The 16,748-nt window shown below is 42.3% G+C and overlaps 1 protein-coding gene across 3 annotated transcripts; it reads right to left on the reverse strand.

The window, feature by feature from the left end:
- Positions 1–118: 118 nt before the first annotated feature.
- On the reverse strand, positions 119–7,875 carry LOC110013427 (uncharacterized). Of its 3 annotated transcripts, none has more exons than XM_078948185.1 (3): positions 7,741–7,875; positions 5,651–6,712; positions 119–348 (listed from the first exon to the last, which is right to left on the reverse strand). In XM_078948185.1, the coding sequence occupies exons 2-3, from the start codon at positions 6,704–6,706 to the stop codon at positions 259–261; spliced, it is 1,146 nt and encodes a 381-aa protein (XP_078804311.1). In that variant the 5' UTR covers positions 6,707–6,712; positions 7,741–7,875; the 3' UTR covers positions 119–258. The 3 variants fall into 3 exon arrangements, with proteins under 3 accessions (XP_078804311.1, XP_020555263.1, XP_078804310.1); XM_020699604.3 differs by having other exon boundaries at positions 119–393; XM_078948184.1 differs by lacking the exon at positions 7,741–7,875 and having other exon boundaries at positions 119–393; positions 5,651–6,835.
- Positions 7,876–16,748: the final 8,873 nt, after the last annotated feature.

Genomic DNA, 16,748 nt, shown 5'->3' on the forward strand with positions numbered 1-16,748 from the left:
GAACAGAGAGAAGTGGATTCAGCAAACCTGCTCAAACATCGACTGCAACAAGACTGTCGGAGAAAAGGCAATTTACAGGAAGAAAAAGGATCCAAATATTTGTTTTGAACAACTTTGATGCAGGGAACCGGAATGAAAGCTTCTGAACTGATGCTGGAACAACTCTGAGATCCACACAAACATCTCAACTGCTCTGGTGGATCTGCTTGAGATGACACACAAGCTTGTCGGTTTGCAGGAAGCTGCTCCTGTCTTTCCTCAGCGGCGCCTCCGGCTCGTGGCGGCTCTGCCCTGAGAGAGTTTCATGAGCGGAGACTCGGGGCGGGGAGACAGCCTCTCCCCTTTTGTCTTGAAAAAGAAGGGTTTGTTTAATTTCATCTGGACAGCTCTGACCTGAAAACAAAAAGTCATTTTGTTACTGAACTCTAAGCATTTGCTTAGAAAACTAAACCCAGAGCGCCGCGTTCACACACCAGAGTGGTTTCCACTGATGCTGCTCCTGCTTTAACCAGTGTGAAAGCTTACTAGAACTGGTGTGGACCAGATCTGGGGCCTCATTTATAAACGTTGCGTACGCACAAAAGAAGGTGTACGCCACTCTCTACGCAATAGTTGAGATTTATAAAAAGCAAACTTGACGGGAAAATGTGCGGTCCTTCACGCAAGCTCTGACCCAGGCGTACGCACAAAAACGGGTGAAATGAGAAACGGCGACGCCGTCGGCAGATGGAAGAAACACGTGAAAGTGAAAATGACAATACTGCCTCTCAGAAATAACATGAAGACTTCACAAAGCAAGTCTTACAATAAACAGCCTACACGAACACCCGTTGGACCGATCAGCAGTGAAACAAACAAAAAAAAAATCAAACGAAAATTACAACAGAAATTCAAATGAACACTTATTTGCAAAAAGAAAAGTGAAATATGTTCTGCAATATTGGCATGTTGTGCAATTCATCCTCATAAATAATATAGTTAACAGAACGAAATAATGTACAAAACTGACATTCCCGTCAATGTGTCCGTCTGGCGGTAGGTGCAGACAGACAGATGGATAGATAGAGAGATGAGAGAGAGATGCATTAATTGTCCACTGGGGAAAGTTGTTTTCATAGTAAAACATTTCTTCATAAGGTACGGAATTATGGTATTCATGCATATGCCTTTAGTTTGTTTTTGATAAAACAACGTATGTCTCAACCATTCAGAAAGCAACAAGAAATTACATTTGCGCTGAACAATTTCCCATTTCCACGTTGATTATTACCGACATCTGTTGCTTGTCAGATGCAATTAAATAGATGGAAATAAAATGCTCCATCACAATGCGTAACGACGCACAATGGCTGATCTTACGCTCTCAGAAGATGTGGCAAATGGAAGAATTCGGAGTGAACGCATCTTTAGACAGCAAGGAGACTTGTTGGCAAATGAGGACGAGTGGCTTATGAGCCGGTTCCGACTTCCCCTGCGGGCTTTTGGGGGGGTGTCACCCAGTGCATCTGGCGCGTCGGTGTCCCCCTGCGCCTCAGTCACCACTCCACTTAAAAGGGATTCCCCAATTATTGCCGCCAGTCTCTCATCAGGAGGGGTCAGCTCCGGTGTCGTCCCCCCCCACACCCGTGGCAGACACGGGTGTGTGTGTGTGGGGGTTCAGCGCTAGACGTTTTTTTGCCTTGACTTTGATGTCCGACCTTTTCTTTTATTTCGGCCACAGTCCGAGGTTGTGAGGCTGCAGCATTTTCGGCGTCTGCCGCCGTCTGCCACTCAAGTGCCTTTTTGGCATTAGTAATGCCCACACTGTGCCCTCCAAACAACATTATTCCTCTCTTTTCCACCTCGCCAACAATAACTTCTACTTCACATTGAGTGAAGTTACGTTTTTTTGATTTTCTCTCCGTGTTTGGCATGGTTTCGCAATCAATGAATATTCATTTGTGGGCGTTTCACGGACTATTTATGGGCAACTATGGGCGTGTCATGAAGCCGCTAAAGCTGCGCAGCATTTAGAATTGGTTGTGATTTATTAAGGGAAAGATGCGTAGAATGTGCGTGCGCACGGTTTTATAAATACGAATATTTCTGTGCGTACGCACGTCCTATGTTTCATCCGTACGCCACTTCTGACGCAAATCCTACGCAAAGTTTTATAAATGAGGCCCCAGGTCTGCTTCAGAACCGGGCTCTGTTTACTTGAGGGTGAACTAGAGTGCGTAAAAGAGGATGTGTCCTACAAGAAACTAAAAAAACGATCACAGCATGAAACTGAACTCTCAGCCAGTCATGGAGAATGAGCACATTGAGGAGGAACAGGAACTTTTTACTTGGTGATCCTCAGAGGACTAGCTGGCTCTTTTCGTCGAAGTTTTGCCCCTCAAGTAGGCAGCATTTGAAACCGTATGAAAGCAGTTCAGTTCGTGTTCACAGGGTCAAAAGTCTACTAAAGTTCCGTCGAAGGTTGTGTCAACTAGGGCTGTGACTCATCACCGCATCACCGCACTTTTTTTACGCACTTATTTTTTACGTTTTGCATATGGTGCGTGATTGGAACTAGGGTTGGGCGATGTCCCTTATATTGGCCGTTGACGATGTTTGCTGTCAACCATCGGGATGGACGATGATATCGTCGTGGGGGGGCTATTTTTAATATTTCGGTCTTCTTACATAATTGCTATTCGTTATTTAACTTTATTTATTTTATTTCCCAACTAATGACTCATCCGCAATGATCCAGTATAAACTGAGGGAAGTGACTTTAACAAAAACAGTAACAAACAAACTAGAAAAGAAATGGTCCGCTTCCGCACTTAACTAGTCAAGTGGACCGGCGGAGCGCGGACTTACAGCTTTGTGTTTGAGTGGAAGGGGGGGGGGTGCTTTGTTACATGAGCGGTATGTGTGTGAGATTTAGAACTGCGATCCGTTCCGCAGCTCTAGGGGAACGGGCTAACGAACTCAGAACCGGGTCTTAAAGTGTGTGTCTGAGCAGAGGATAGTGAGCACACACACAGCGCTTTGGGGCGGTGTGAGCTTCAAAGCAGAAATGTCGCTCAGTCCTTAGAAATCGTTCAAACAATCACGTGGATTTGTGTTTCGAGTCGTGTCCCGACTAAATAAAGGCTGATGTTATTCCCACATGTTTACATGCAGCCAAGATGCAGATTGCAGCACCACCCAAAGCTAATGTTGTTAGCCCGTGTTAGCATACTGCTAATTCTGGCTTCTTTCCGGCTCCGTTTTTCAACAGAAAAAGCACTGACCACACGGATTAAAAATAAAACGATGAGCGAACAGGCGTTTCATAATAATCTTAACATTATTAAAAGCACGTTTAGAAGATCGTCTTGTATATTACCAAGCTGACATATCAATGTATAAAGCCGCTTGGCAACATTGTTTTGTATTGAATTGTTACATTCAATAAAGTTTGAGAAAAAAATAGCCGCTCGGCGGAACTGATATCCGCTTCCGGTTTTTCAAACCCTACTGCGCATGTGCGAATGATTTATTCTGACCGAAAGTGTGAGCCATGTGAACGTTTTTTATATTCTGAAAACATTTTTCTGGAACCATGTACACTGTTGGATTCTAATCCGACCATTGATCCGGTCAATATATTTTTCACATGTAACCGCGGCTTATGGTGTCCACTCGCAGCGTGGTGGGGGCATGGCATCATGATGGTGTCTCTCCATCGGGATGTCAGTCACCCATCACGATGGACGATGATATCGTCTATCGGCACAACTCTAATTGGAACTATAATAAACACATTAAACACCTTCATCTTTGCTGATAATTTCTTTTTTCTGCTAGTTCTGTGTTCAGACTTTCCTTCTTTCTTTCAGACTGTTGTCTCCTTTTGTCCCACCGCGCCTGTCACTCTCTCTCGTAGGCGCGCGCTCCCACTGTCTGCCTCTGCGCTGCACGTGACACGCAGCTCCCTTTACAGTTACACAAACAGGCGCGCTTTCAGAAGCACACATCCTCATTCTACAACAGAAGTTTCCGTCTCGCAAGGAAATACGACAAATTTACTGCTTTCTAATTATTAATTTCCATTGTTTTCATTTCCGTTACAAGCTGCATGCGTTCTTAAGTGCGCGACACGGCCGCCCACTGGAGGATTTTGTGTTGGGGGGTATTACTGTTCTCCTTCACTCCGTAACACCAAATGTGAACGCGCGCTGTTAGATTTCCATGAATATCACTACATGTTTTGTTTGGGAACTATTTTTTACAGCGTAACCTTACGTGTCTGTATAAACAAAGGCGGAGCCTCCTGCCCCGCGTTCTTCATGGGTGTCAGGCTTCACGGCTACCGGAAAGGTGACACTGAACACTCTGCAGTCTGCTTATTACTGGGCAATACATAATATAATATGAATATGTCTGAAGATGTCCGTACCAGAGAGCACAGGTGAAACTTGCATGCAGCTCCAGAGCGGCCCGCTGCAGAAGAATCAACACACACCCCCAACACACGTGTGCACACCTTCCTCTATATATATCTATAGGAGTATATAAGTATATATATATCTATAGACTATATAAGTATAGATGCTCCGCGCTCACACACACAGTCAATCTACAACACCTATAGTTAGTTCACAAGTTAGACATGTAGTTGTTAGTTGTTACTGTTATTTGTTAACAAAGAATAGTACGTTGTAATTGTGTTTATTTCCGATGCGGCCGCCGGGGGAATTTGTGTTGTTTTTTTGGGTTTTTTTGTTGTCGTTTTTTTTTTGGGGGGGGGGGGGGACACCGCGCCCCCTGGTGGTTCATCACCGCGGTGATCAAAAATTCGACACCGTCACAGCTCTAGTGTCAACACTTTCCTTCAGGTCAAGAGACATAAAAAATGGATCCCATACCAAATGTTTGCTGATCCAAATCATTTGAAAATGACGTAACCCTTGTGCTATTCTAGGCACTTTACCATTGGGAGTGGGGTCATCTAGACCCACTAGACAGTGCTCTGAACCTTTTTTCTTCAATGATTTGTGATCTTCACTGGTGTCCATGGATTACATGAAATCTTTCCACCTTTATCCACCTTTGTCATGGTAGGGGGAACACGTCAAAGTAAGGGGGGGTCATCTAAGATAGCACAAGGGATAAAACAGGATCACTTCCTCTAAGCAAAGAAAGATTTTTTTTCTAAATTTACGTGGCTCCAGTTTGTCAGGACCTGCTGTGTCCACAAGCTTCAGAGCTTTTCGGACTTGAGAGACTAAAATCCAGACTGCCTGATGTCGACTTTGACCGACAGGTCCAGGAAAACGGATACTTAACAGGAACAGGTTCAAACTAGAAGCCAGCAGATAAACCAAGTCTGTAATTGGTCCAGAGTTCTTCTAAAGACACAACAGAAGCTTTAGCTCTTTGTCACTTCATGACCATGATTGTTTTCGTATTTTAACAGTACAGGTTTAGAACAACTATCTGAAAGCCTGTAATGTAAATTTAAATTTCTGGATTTAACTTAACTTTAACTTTCAATTATGTAGAAGATCTGACAAATCTGCAGAGATCCACACATCTCTGTGCACTTTCAGTTGAACAAACATTGTTAAGAAAAGATGGAAAAATCCAGGTAAGAACCACCAGGAGTCATCGTGACAGTGATGATGAGCCCTCTCACCTGGATCATCTCTCTCCTGCCACTGCGGCCGGAATGGTCTTCCTCGCTGAAGAATGTGGGATCAGCCGGGAACGGAGGGCTTGGGAGACCGTCTTGGGTGGAGATTCCTGAGGCCTTCGTGGTCAGACAGAGGGCTGTCCTTGCCCTCTGCGGCAGACTCAAGTCTAGAGGTTTCAGGCTGTTGTAGTCTTCGGCTGCTCTGCTCCTCTGGCAGAAGCTGAAGAAGGAGCAGAGTTCAGAGGTAAAGAAGTTCTCTGTCTGCGTGGAGGACGCCGTCAAAGAGCAGCGCTGGCCTGAAGCTGCGTAGGGGGAGGAGGTCACCACAAAAGGCTGATCCAGGTATGGATGGACCGCTTTGGGCCTGAACTCCTTCAGGTCTTCACTGTGGTTGTTGTTAGATTTGGAATGTGGCTGCCTGAGCTCCAGCGGGAACGCAGTCACGGCTCTGTCGCTGGTCTCGCTGCTGGAAAGCTCCGGGGGGGGCGTTCTGAAGGTCTTCTGGGTGATGAACAGATCCTGGCTGTTGATGTCCTCGCTGGGACACTGAGAGTCGTTGTCCTGCACTTGAGCCTGAATGAGTCCGGTCACCTGTGGACAGCTCTGAGAGCTGTCTCTCACCGCTGCTGCTTCTTTGGATGAGGATGAGGAGAATGTGGGACGTTTCACCTGGATGTAAGGCGGGAAAGAACCAAACTGCACCTTCTTTCTTCTTATTATTTTCTCTGTGAAATCAGGAGTCAGATATTCTGGACTCAGCTTCTCCTTTTGCTGTAGGTTAGATGATGCAGATGTTTGATGCTCTTCTCTCTCTAACTTCTTTTTTCTTTTCTTTTTTTTTTCTTTTCTCCTCTCTTTTTTCTTGTCTTTCCTCTCCATCAGTCCCTCTTTGAATTTGCACTCTTTCTTTGTCTTCTTGCTGCTCTCGTCTGCTTGAACTTTACTGCTTTTCTTCCGCTTCTGTTCTCGTTTTTTCCCCACACATTCCTTCTTTACCTCTCTTTGTTGTTGCAAACGCCATAACTGCGCACAAAAGTCTGCTTCTTCAAAGTCACTCATGAGTCCCTGCAATGCAAAGGAAAAGGAACTGAACTCATAAGACCAAAACTATCAATATTCAATCTGGAGAGGAACCTTCTCTGCGTCTGGCAGTCCAGAATAATGTAGGAAAGAGGTGGAGAGGCGTGGTCAAGCAGGTTGGAACAGGTGGAGGAAGGTTTCAGGTGTGATGTGTGACTAAAGATAAAAGGAAAGGTGTAGAAGACTAATGAGAACAGCCATGTTGTTGATGCAGAGCTGGAGGAAGCAGAGATGAAGATGTTGAGGTTCTCTTTGGGAAAGACCAGGATGGATCAGGAATGAATCCATCAGAGGAACAGATCATGGTGGATGTTCTGGATAAATGCAGGGAAGCAGATGGAGATGGTTTGGACACGTTGAGAGGAGGAGCAGTGATGATGCTGGAAAAAGGATGCTAAGGTTGGAGGAGAGAGGAAGACCAAAGAGGAGGATCATGGAGGCGGAGAAAGAGGAGATGGGGGAGGTTGGTGTGAAGGAGGAGGATGCAGAGGACAGTATTAGATGGAGACAGATGATTCACCCTTCTAAAAGAGCAACTGAAAGATAAAGAAGATTCTTCCTCTGTGTTCAGTCATACTTCAGCATTTATACCAAATACACATTTTCCGGGTTTATCTTTTACATTGGAACCGTGGTTTAAAGAATAATTTCCAAACCATAACCCATTTAAATCCTGCTCTTTATAAAGACATGACGTGATAAAATAAAGTAACACACACAGCCTAAAGGCGATACTTTCCCTTTTTTCCCTTCTTTATTCCAGTTCTAGAGCCATTTTAAATAAAGACCGGTTTTCATAGGACCCGTCGGGAAAACTCCCACGGCATGAGGGACGCCATTCCCTCCGAGTTTGGACAGTTCGACCCAATCTGTTCTTGTTTATTATTAATGAGCTTAATTTGCGTTTAGGCTTTAAGATAATAACATTTCGTGTTCGTTCAAAGACCAGTTTCAACTTAAAATATAGAAAAGGAATATTAGATAAAAAAATAAAATAAAAACTTCAAAAGTACCTGAAAGGGAGCGCTGAAGTCCAGCAAAGTCCACTTCAAAGACGCCGCCTGAGTTCTGTGTTGCCTTTAAGTACATCACGTAAAATTGACTTTTAGGCAAGACGTTAAGCGTATACCTTTGGTGCACACTTAAATATGTCACATTTCGTGTAACATGACAGTGTATTAACCAAAATATTCAGTTTAAGTATCAGTCCTTTAGAGGTGTGACTTTAAATAAAAAATAAAAATCAAAGGTACGAAATGAAACATTTTGCAAAAACTATCAGTTTCACTGAGTGTCGACGTTGTTAAAAAAAATCAGATCCATTTGTACTGATGAATGATACAATTATGTAAAACTAATAAATTTGCTTTAAATGAGCTTATACTTTATACATCAAATAATTCAAATGTACCAGGATAACCCAAATAAACCACCACGACCGGAAGTGGAAAACATGCCTTCATAATAAAACACAAAAAAGTATAAAACCTGCTTTTGCTTGTTTTCTCACATTTAAACAAACCGAGGCAGAATATTGCTGACAAAATACTAATTCTATTTAATTTTGATTCACAGGTTTGAAATTTGATTAACATGCGGATGATTTAATTCTTTTAAATCTTGATTCTTATCTCAGAAACTGTATCTATTAAACCAAATTTTATTAGGTTTTGAAAAGCACCTCCCACATATAGATACCTGAAATAAAAAGCGAATTTTCATCAAGAAAAGTTTGAATTATTACAAAATAATCAAAGAAATCAAGCCGAAATTAGAAAAAAGAAAGGACTATAGATTAAAAAACAAACAAACAAAACAGTTCAGTGACACCACCCAGCCCCTAGAGGCCCAAAATTGATTAAATTTTTCCAGGTGCACTGTTAAACTCATTGACTGTATATTAGAACTGGACTAAGTGACCCCTCCCAGTGGCATTCCAAACAGGAAGTACCTGCTGGCTCCAAGAAGCCAAAATCCCATAGACTTCTATAGAGAAATAAACAGCTGTTAGTCATTCTAATGGTCAGAACAAACATTCTTGATCTTTTTTTGGTGATTTTTTTTTATTGCAAGTTTTTCCAGTTATAAACCGGCCAATCAGATGCCTCAGTAAAAGAACTTGATCTCATACTGAAGTTTAAAAATTATTGATAGATAGAGTCAGTGGGGGTGTGGACTTCAAGCAAGCTCACTCCTGATTGGAAAGTGTGGTTGCAATATAAACGTTAACTCAGTCCAACTCCGACCAATCAGTGCTTACTGATGATGTCTGGTCCATACATGGGGTGTGAGGTTGGTTACTGAATTGACTTCATTTGATTGGAGCTATTATTTTATTTTAAAAGGTGGGGTAGACCCTGGACAGGTTGCAGGTCTATCACAGGGCACACAATCACCCCCACGCACACCTAGTGACACATTGAAGTGACCAACTAACCTATGAAGCATGATTTTGGACAATGTAAGCACAAGAATCCATAATCCGTAATCCATTATTAGATGATTTAGAAAATAAGTTATTTTGTTTTAATTATCACATTTGGTTTTCTTTATTTTTGGAAAAATCTGACAAACTGTTTTTGTCTAAATTTAATATATTAGAATTAAAATGGTGAATTTCATCTATTAGTACTTTTTTCAAACAATTATAAGATGCCAAACTGAATCTAGCCACAGGGGTTGCAAGCCAGTTACTTCTGTGCCGGTCCTAAGCCCGGATAAATAGAGAGGGTTGCGTCAGGAAGGGCATCCGGCGTAAAAATTGCCAAAATAACCATGCGAATCATCCACGACACATCCCAGATCGGTCGAGGCCCGGGTTAACAACGACCGCCCCCGATGCTGTTAACCTACAGGGTGTCGGTGGAAATTTGACTACTGTTGGTCGAAGAAAGAGGGGAGGTAAAGGATGATTCGCTGATGGGAGAAGCCGAAAGAGAAAGAAAAGATAAGATGCCAAACTGATTTTAATCCGCTTTACTGGATAAAAGGTATTTACGTGCAGGCTTTTTTAAATAGTCATATTTGTCTGAAATGGCCGTTGTTTAGAATAAACCCTAGAGTTGTTTCAGAGGATACTGTGGGCAAATATCTGTTTACCAACCATGCCTGCACCTTGGAAGTAGAAGTAGTTGTGGGCATAGATGGAATCTTCTTCAGCACTCAGACGGATCAAGCTGGCTGCTATGGGGAAGATGATCAGTCAGATTGGTGTTTTTGTACAGTCTGTGGTCTGCTCTCATCACTGAAGTGTTAAATTACACAAAGTGACTTGCAGGTTTACATTGTCCTCTTGCTCCTCTCTCCAGTGCTGTGTCATTTATGCAGAGCTGCTTCTATACTCAAAAGTAATTATCTAAGTGTCGCTAATGGCAGGATGTGCTGGAAGATTGTGTTTTGATCACTTTAGGCTTCTGAAACTGTCACAGAGTAAAAACTCAGCTTTTCATTCAGCGATGGATGAAAGAAACCGGGTCCCACAGTTCAGTTCTTTCATTTCAAACATTGTCAAGCATTTCTGATCTGCTGGGGTAACTTTGCATGGGCTGATTAACTCATTGGCGTTCTAGCTTCTGTGCTAGCAACATAACGGATAGCTGTACTTGACTCTTCTTTATAGTTTTTATTGAACTCAGTTGATAGTTCAAAAAGTCTGAGAAAATTAAAGGTGCTTAACCATGGGTTACAACCAGTAACTGTATTTGAGAACTGGACTGAGCGATCCCTCCCCGGTTGCTTTCCAAACAGGAAGTACCCGCTGGCTCCAAGAAGCCAAAATCCCATAGATGTCTATAAAGAAATAAACATCTGTTACTCAGTCATTCTAATGGTCAGAATAACCATTCATGCTCTGATACCTTTTCCGTAACATTTTCTTGCTAATATTTTTTCATGACATCTTTTTCTGTAGCCCAAATTATTCAAGTTATAAACTGACCAATCAATAAAATCAATAAAAGTAGTTTGTCTCACGTTCAAAACATTTGATTGACAGGTTTCGTTTAGCCTGCTTTCAATGAGAGGTGTGCGGACTTCAAACAAGCCCACTCCTGAATTGTGAGAGTGGTTGCCATAGAAACAATGACTCGGAATGACTCTGAACAACGATTTCTTACTATTGTCGTTTCCAACATGACGGTGTCCTTATCGTGAAAAAATGGCGTCTAAATTGACTTTATTTGGTTGTAGCCAGAAGTACGATTTGAATAAATAAATGATCAAAAAATGCAATTTTAAGCTTAATTTTCATTATATATATCCTCAATCATGAGAAAAATGCCAAAAGAACTTTTCAAAAACACCAAAAACTATGGAGCCCGTGTCCTGACATTAAGATATTAAAATATATCTTGTTCCCACAGATTAATATCTCGTTCGCACGAAATACTGTTCTGTTCCCACAAGATACTATTGCGTTCCCTCGAAATACTATTCCGTTCCCTCGAAATGATTAACTCGTGCGAACGCAATAATTAATTAGTTCGAACATAATAATTAATCCGTTCGAACGCAATAATTATTCACGTCATAAGTCATTCACATGGACATGCTCTCCGTACGGCCGCAAAAGCCGCTTTCAGCGGTAATACCGTGTCTTTGTGACCCACATTCGTTCAAAAAAGGAACATGAAAAACAAGAATGATCACTTTATTACTGTCTCAATGAATATAAGAAAAATATCATAAGATTTATGATACCTAGGCTGCTTTGTCATACGATAGCTCCTGCTAGGCTACTACGAGTTCCGCCGCAGAGCTCTTTGCTTGTCATGCCGGCATTCGGGCAACTGGCTAGTGGAGACGGCCAGCTGATATTATAGTTTAGGGTCGAATGGGAATAATAATATTCAGGACTTGTCTTTTATTAACATACTCTTTAGCAGTCAGTCGCTTTACATTCGAAGGCTATTTATATTAAGTTACATGCTAACTAGCTAGCAGATCATCTATCCTGTTAATTACGTCATAGATTTACAGCAGATACTTTCACATTTCTGTCTGTGTGTCTCATTACATATCATTGAAGACACAGAGGATATTTAGAGATTAGATTTATTTATTTTAAAAAGCACAACAACATAGATCGGTAAATTACGTTCATACATCATCATGATCCTGCACTCTTTGCCATGATCTTGCTGCAAAAGCCGCTTGCTGCCGCTACTTCCGTGTCTCTGTGAGCATTCAATAGGGGTAAAAATAAAAGCAAGAATGATCGATCTATTATTATCTCGATGAAAATCAGAAAAATATCATAAGATTAGACTAGCTGCTTCGCCTACCGGATTTAGCTTTTAGCTCGTAGCCGAATGCATACCCAGGATGCATCACGCTACCGACGATACATTTCGAGGAGCCAATCATTGGTCTTGTTGTTAGACCTCAGTTACAGGGACACGGTGATTGGCCGCAAAGCATGTTGGGAAGCGTGGTGCATCTTGCGGGTATCGGTCAGCCATATTTGTTATGCTATGAGCTAAAAGGTAAGTGCGGTAGGCGAAGCAGCCAGCTTAATATGTTATTTTCTGATTTTCATCGAGACAATAATAGATCGACCATTCTTGCTTTTATTTTTACCCCTATTATATGCTCACAGAGAAATGGAAGGAGCGGCAGGAAGATGACAGAGAGCATACCAGAGGATGATGTGAATGAACGTGAATACATATATATATACAAAATGGCATTAAACAAAATGGTCATTCCTAATATTTGGTTGAAACCCCTTTGTTGGCAATGACAGCCTGAAGTCTTGAACTCATGGACATCACCAGATGCTGGGTTTTCTCCTTCTGAATGCTCTGCCAGGCCTTTACTGCAGCAGCTTTCAGTTGCTGTTTGTTTGTGGGCCTTTCTGTCTGAAGTTTAGTCTTCAACAAGTGAAATGCTGCTCAGTTGGGTTAAGATCAGGTGACTGACTTGGCCATTCAAGAATATTCCACTTCTTTGCTTTAATAAACTCCTGAGTTGCTTTGGCTGGATGTTTTGGGTCGTTGTCCATCTGTATTATGAAACGCCGGCCAATCAGTTTGGCTGCATTCACCTGGATCTGTGCAGACAGTTTGTCTCTGAACACCTCAGAATTCATTGGGCTGCTTCTGTCCCGTGTCACGTCATCAATAAACACTAGTGTCCCAGTGCCACTAGCAGCCATGCATGCCCAGACCATCACACTGCCTCCACCGTGTTTTACTGATGATGTAGTGTGCTTTGGATCAGGAGCTTCTCCACGCCTTCTCCATACTTTTCTCTAGCCATCATTCTGGTAGAGGTGGATTTTGGTTTCATCTGTCCAAAGAATGTTTTTCCAGAACTGTGCTGGCTTTTTTAGATGCTTTTTAGAAAAGTCCAATCTAGCCTTCCTATTCTTGAGGCTTATGAGTGGCTTGCATCTTGCAGTGTACCCTCTGGATCTACTTTCATGCAGTCTTCTTTTGATGGTAGACACGGATATTGATACGTCTACCTCCTGGAGAGTGTTGTTCACTTGGTTGGCTGTTGTGAACGGGTTCCTCTTCACCATGGAAATGGTTCTCCCATCATCCACCACTGCTGTCTTCTGTGGACGTCCAGGTCTTTTTACATTGCTGAGTTCACCAGTGCTTTCTTTCTTTCTCAGGATGTACCACACTGTTAATGTTGCCTCTCCTAATACTGTAGCAGTTTCTGGTTTCATGGTTTTTTCCTGTTTTCTCATCTTAATGACTTAACTCTTAATCACCTGCATGGAGAGCTCCTTTGACCGCATGTTGTCTGTTCACAGCAAAATCTTCCAAATGCAGCAGGAGTCCTCTAATCAACTCCAGGCCTTTTATCTGCGTCACTCATAATGACATAACAAGGGAATTACCCACACCTGCCCATGCAATAGCATGGAAGTCATTTGTCCAGTTACTTACCAGCCCATGAAATGAAGGGATTGTGTTTAAAAATGCTTTAGTGTTTCACATTTTTATGCAATCTTTTTGTTCAACCCATGGAATAAGAGCGGAAAGTCTGCACTTCAATGGCATGAGTTGTTTTATTTCAAATTCACTGTGGTAATGTACAGAAACTAAATAAGAAAGGATGTGTCTCTGTCCAAATATTTATGGTCCTGACTATATATATATATATATATATATATATATATATATATATATATATCCATCTGTGTCACTATCATATTCCATTCAAAAAATTAAATTTTACTAAAATGTAGATTCAGGATCCACTGTTTATGTCATGGTACCTCTGGGAGTCCTCTCCTCCCCCCTCCCTTTTATTTTCTTCGTCTCCTGATTAGACCCAGCTGTTGGCACTCTCCTCATCAGCCTGCCTGCCCCTATTTAAGATGGACCTTCCCCAGCATTCATCGCCAGTTCGTTGCCCCTTTATGGACATCTCTCATGAGTGTCAGTCTGGGTCTTCTCACTACTCGATCTACCGGAATTCCGCCTGAGATCCAAAACTTCCAGCCATGCCACGCCACGCCACGCCACGCCACGCCACATACCTTGGCCACGCATGCAGTTGGATCACCAGCACACAAGCTTAGTACCTACATCCTCGCCTCCATTCATCAGGAAAAATCCAAACTCACCTACTGGTCCTCATCCCATCGCCTTCATCTCAGCTGTCGCAGCCCAAGCTCCTTTGACTTCTTTGGACAATGAATCTTTTATAATCCACAACAGTCTTGCGTGATCTTTTTGGGTTCCAGCTTCTGGGTCTGTTTTGTCAGAGCTGATTATGACAGTTCAATTGAATTCAAGTATTTATTGTTGATTTTAAGTTTTTTAAATTTATTTTTTACATAAACTGGCGTGTTAGTTTTGCATAAATTCCAGATGAAAACAGAGGAGAAATCTGCCTAAATTTTGCTGGACATGGATGTTTTAAACTGAGTTTCACCAACTGAGCACCCACTAAACTCAGAGCAGCTGCATATGTTCTCCAGATGTCAAATTGGTTCAGTTTGGTTCCATTTTCTCAGTTTGATATGGGGAAGACCTCAGACTTGACAACCAGCTAGCATAGTCTGGGTAAGCCACAAAACTTCCTAGCTAAGGAGGCCGGCTGTTCTCGGAGGACTGTGTCCAAGTTTTTGTTTGTTTTTTATTTGGTTGGACCCATAAAAGCTAGCGTATTTACTTTAGAGTGGACCAAGGCCAAATTATTCATTCATTCATCTTCTTGACCGTTTTTCCCTTTCGGGGTCACGGGGTTGCCGGAGCCTATCCCGGCCACTTGGGCGTAGGCAAGGGATGCCCTGGACTGGTCGCCAGTCTGTCGCAGGGTAGAATATCCTCAATCACACGTCCATTCACTCTCACACTCACACCTATGGTCAATTTAGAGTTGCCAATCAACCTATGAAGCATGTTTTTGGACAGTGGGAGGAAGCCGGAGATCCCGGAGAAAACCCACACATGCACGGGGAGAACATGCAAACTCCACACAGAAAGGTCCCCCATTGATGTTCTGGTTCAGGTCCCCCAGCCGGGACTTGAACCAATGTCCTTCTTGCTGTGAGGCAAGAGCGCTAACCACTGCGCCACCGTGCAGCCAAGGCCAAATTAACAAACACAGCTTGGTCTCCCTAACCTAAGAACCCAAATCTTACACAGCAAAACAACATTAACCAAAAGACAATTTACCTCCCTAACATAACAAAAACAAGAGAAAAACATGATTTAAAATAAATAGCAGTCACATCTAAACGCTGTGTAGTTGGTTTTTCGGATAGGTGGGAGATGTCCAATGAGCCTCCTTGGGTCTTTTTCCTGGTTCCTTTTATAGCAGCTATGATTCCAGGTGTGACGTCCGACAGCCCATCCACTCCTGGTGCTGGAACACCACACCAACCGCAGCCCGGCACCTGCACACTGACATTTGCAAGAGAAAAAAAGAAACCCAAAAAAGAAAAACATCGTGGGAAGTAACGTGTCAGCAGAAGATGCAGCAGCAAAAGAGACGACAGTGGACTTCAGCAGATTATCAAAAGGACAGGAACCTGCAGAAAGTGTGGAATGAGGAGGAACAACAGCTTCAAGAACCACATCCCTTAAGCGCATTCAGGAGATTGGGCTCCAAGTGGCTGGTTCCTCGGGTCAAGAAACTTCTGAGCCTGGACCAACAGAGGCAAAGTCGACTGGGCCAAAGAGAAGAAGGACTGGACTGTTGGCCAGAGGTCCAAGATCTTGTGTTCTGATGAAAGGAAAGTGTCTCTTTCATTTGGTAATCAAGGTCAAAGGGTTTGGAGGACGACTGGTGAGGAGAAGAACCCAGGCTGGAGGTCCAGTGTGAAATGTCAATCACCATTTTTATATCTTTTTGCAAAAACTTATGAGTAAATGGTGATTTTTTTTCCCCCAGTTTTCTTTTTTTTTAAATCCTGTTTTTGTGGGTTTTATGAGCTGGAACCCAAATTCATGTGAAAATAAACAAATACTTGAAATCAATTAAACTGTGAGGCTTGAATCTAAATTCTATGAAAGTTTAATTTCTTTGAAGTGAAAAAATTCACTTATAATATTCTAAATATTATATATTCTTTTGGTGACAGTTGAATTAGCCAGTTTCACATTTTCTCAAACCGTCACTCAGTTACATGTCAGTATAATGCAAGGTAAATTAAATGTGTAAACATTCTTGGTACATTTTAGAGTTTTTGCAGAGTAGACTTCGCTCAAAGTGAATTGAAGAGATTTGTTTGTTTCTTTTTTGCTTTCTCAGATTCTGTTGTCGCTCCCGATAAAAGCCAAAAGCTAACCCAAAATAGCAGCTCGCTCATTCAGTCCTCATCATTCTTGGGTCTTCTGACGCAGCTGATTTGTAGCAGCTTTGGATATCAGGTTAATGGGGATGGTCAGCATGGAAAACATGCCTGTTGACAGCACCACTTAGCCCAGCAGCTTCTAAACGTCTTGAAAATTGATCTGTCTCAGATGATTTCATCTTGTCCCTGCCACATTTGGATGTCACCCTTCTGCTGATGCTGCTGCCTTTTTTATGACACTGAGGTTACACTTTTTCATGA

The sequence above is a fragment of the Oryzias latipes genome, chromosome 6 (assembly GCF_053564925.1).
Source record: "Oryzias latipes strain Hd-rR chromosome 6, Olatipes_Hd-rR_3.1".
NCBI classification, from domain to species: domain Eukaryota; kingdom Metazoa; phylum Chordata; class Actinopteri; order Beloniformes; family Adrianichthyidae; genus Oryzias; species Oryzias latipes.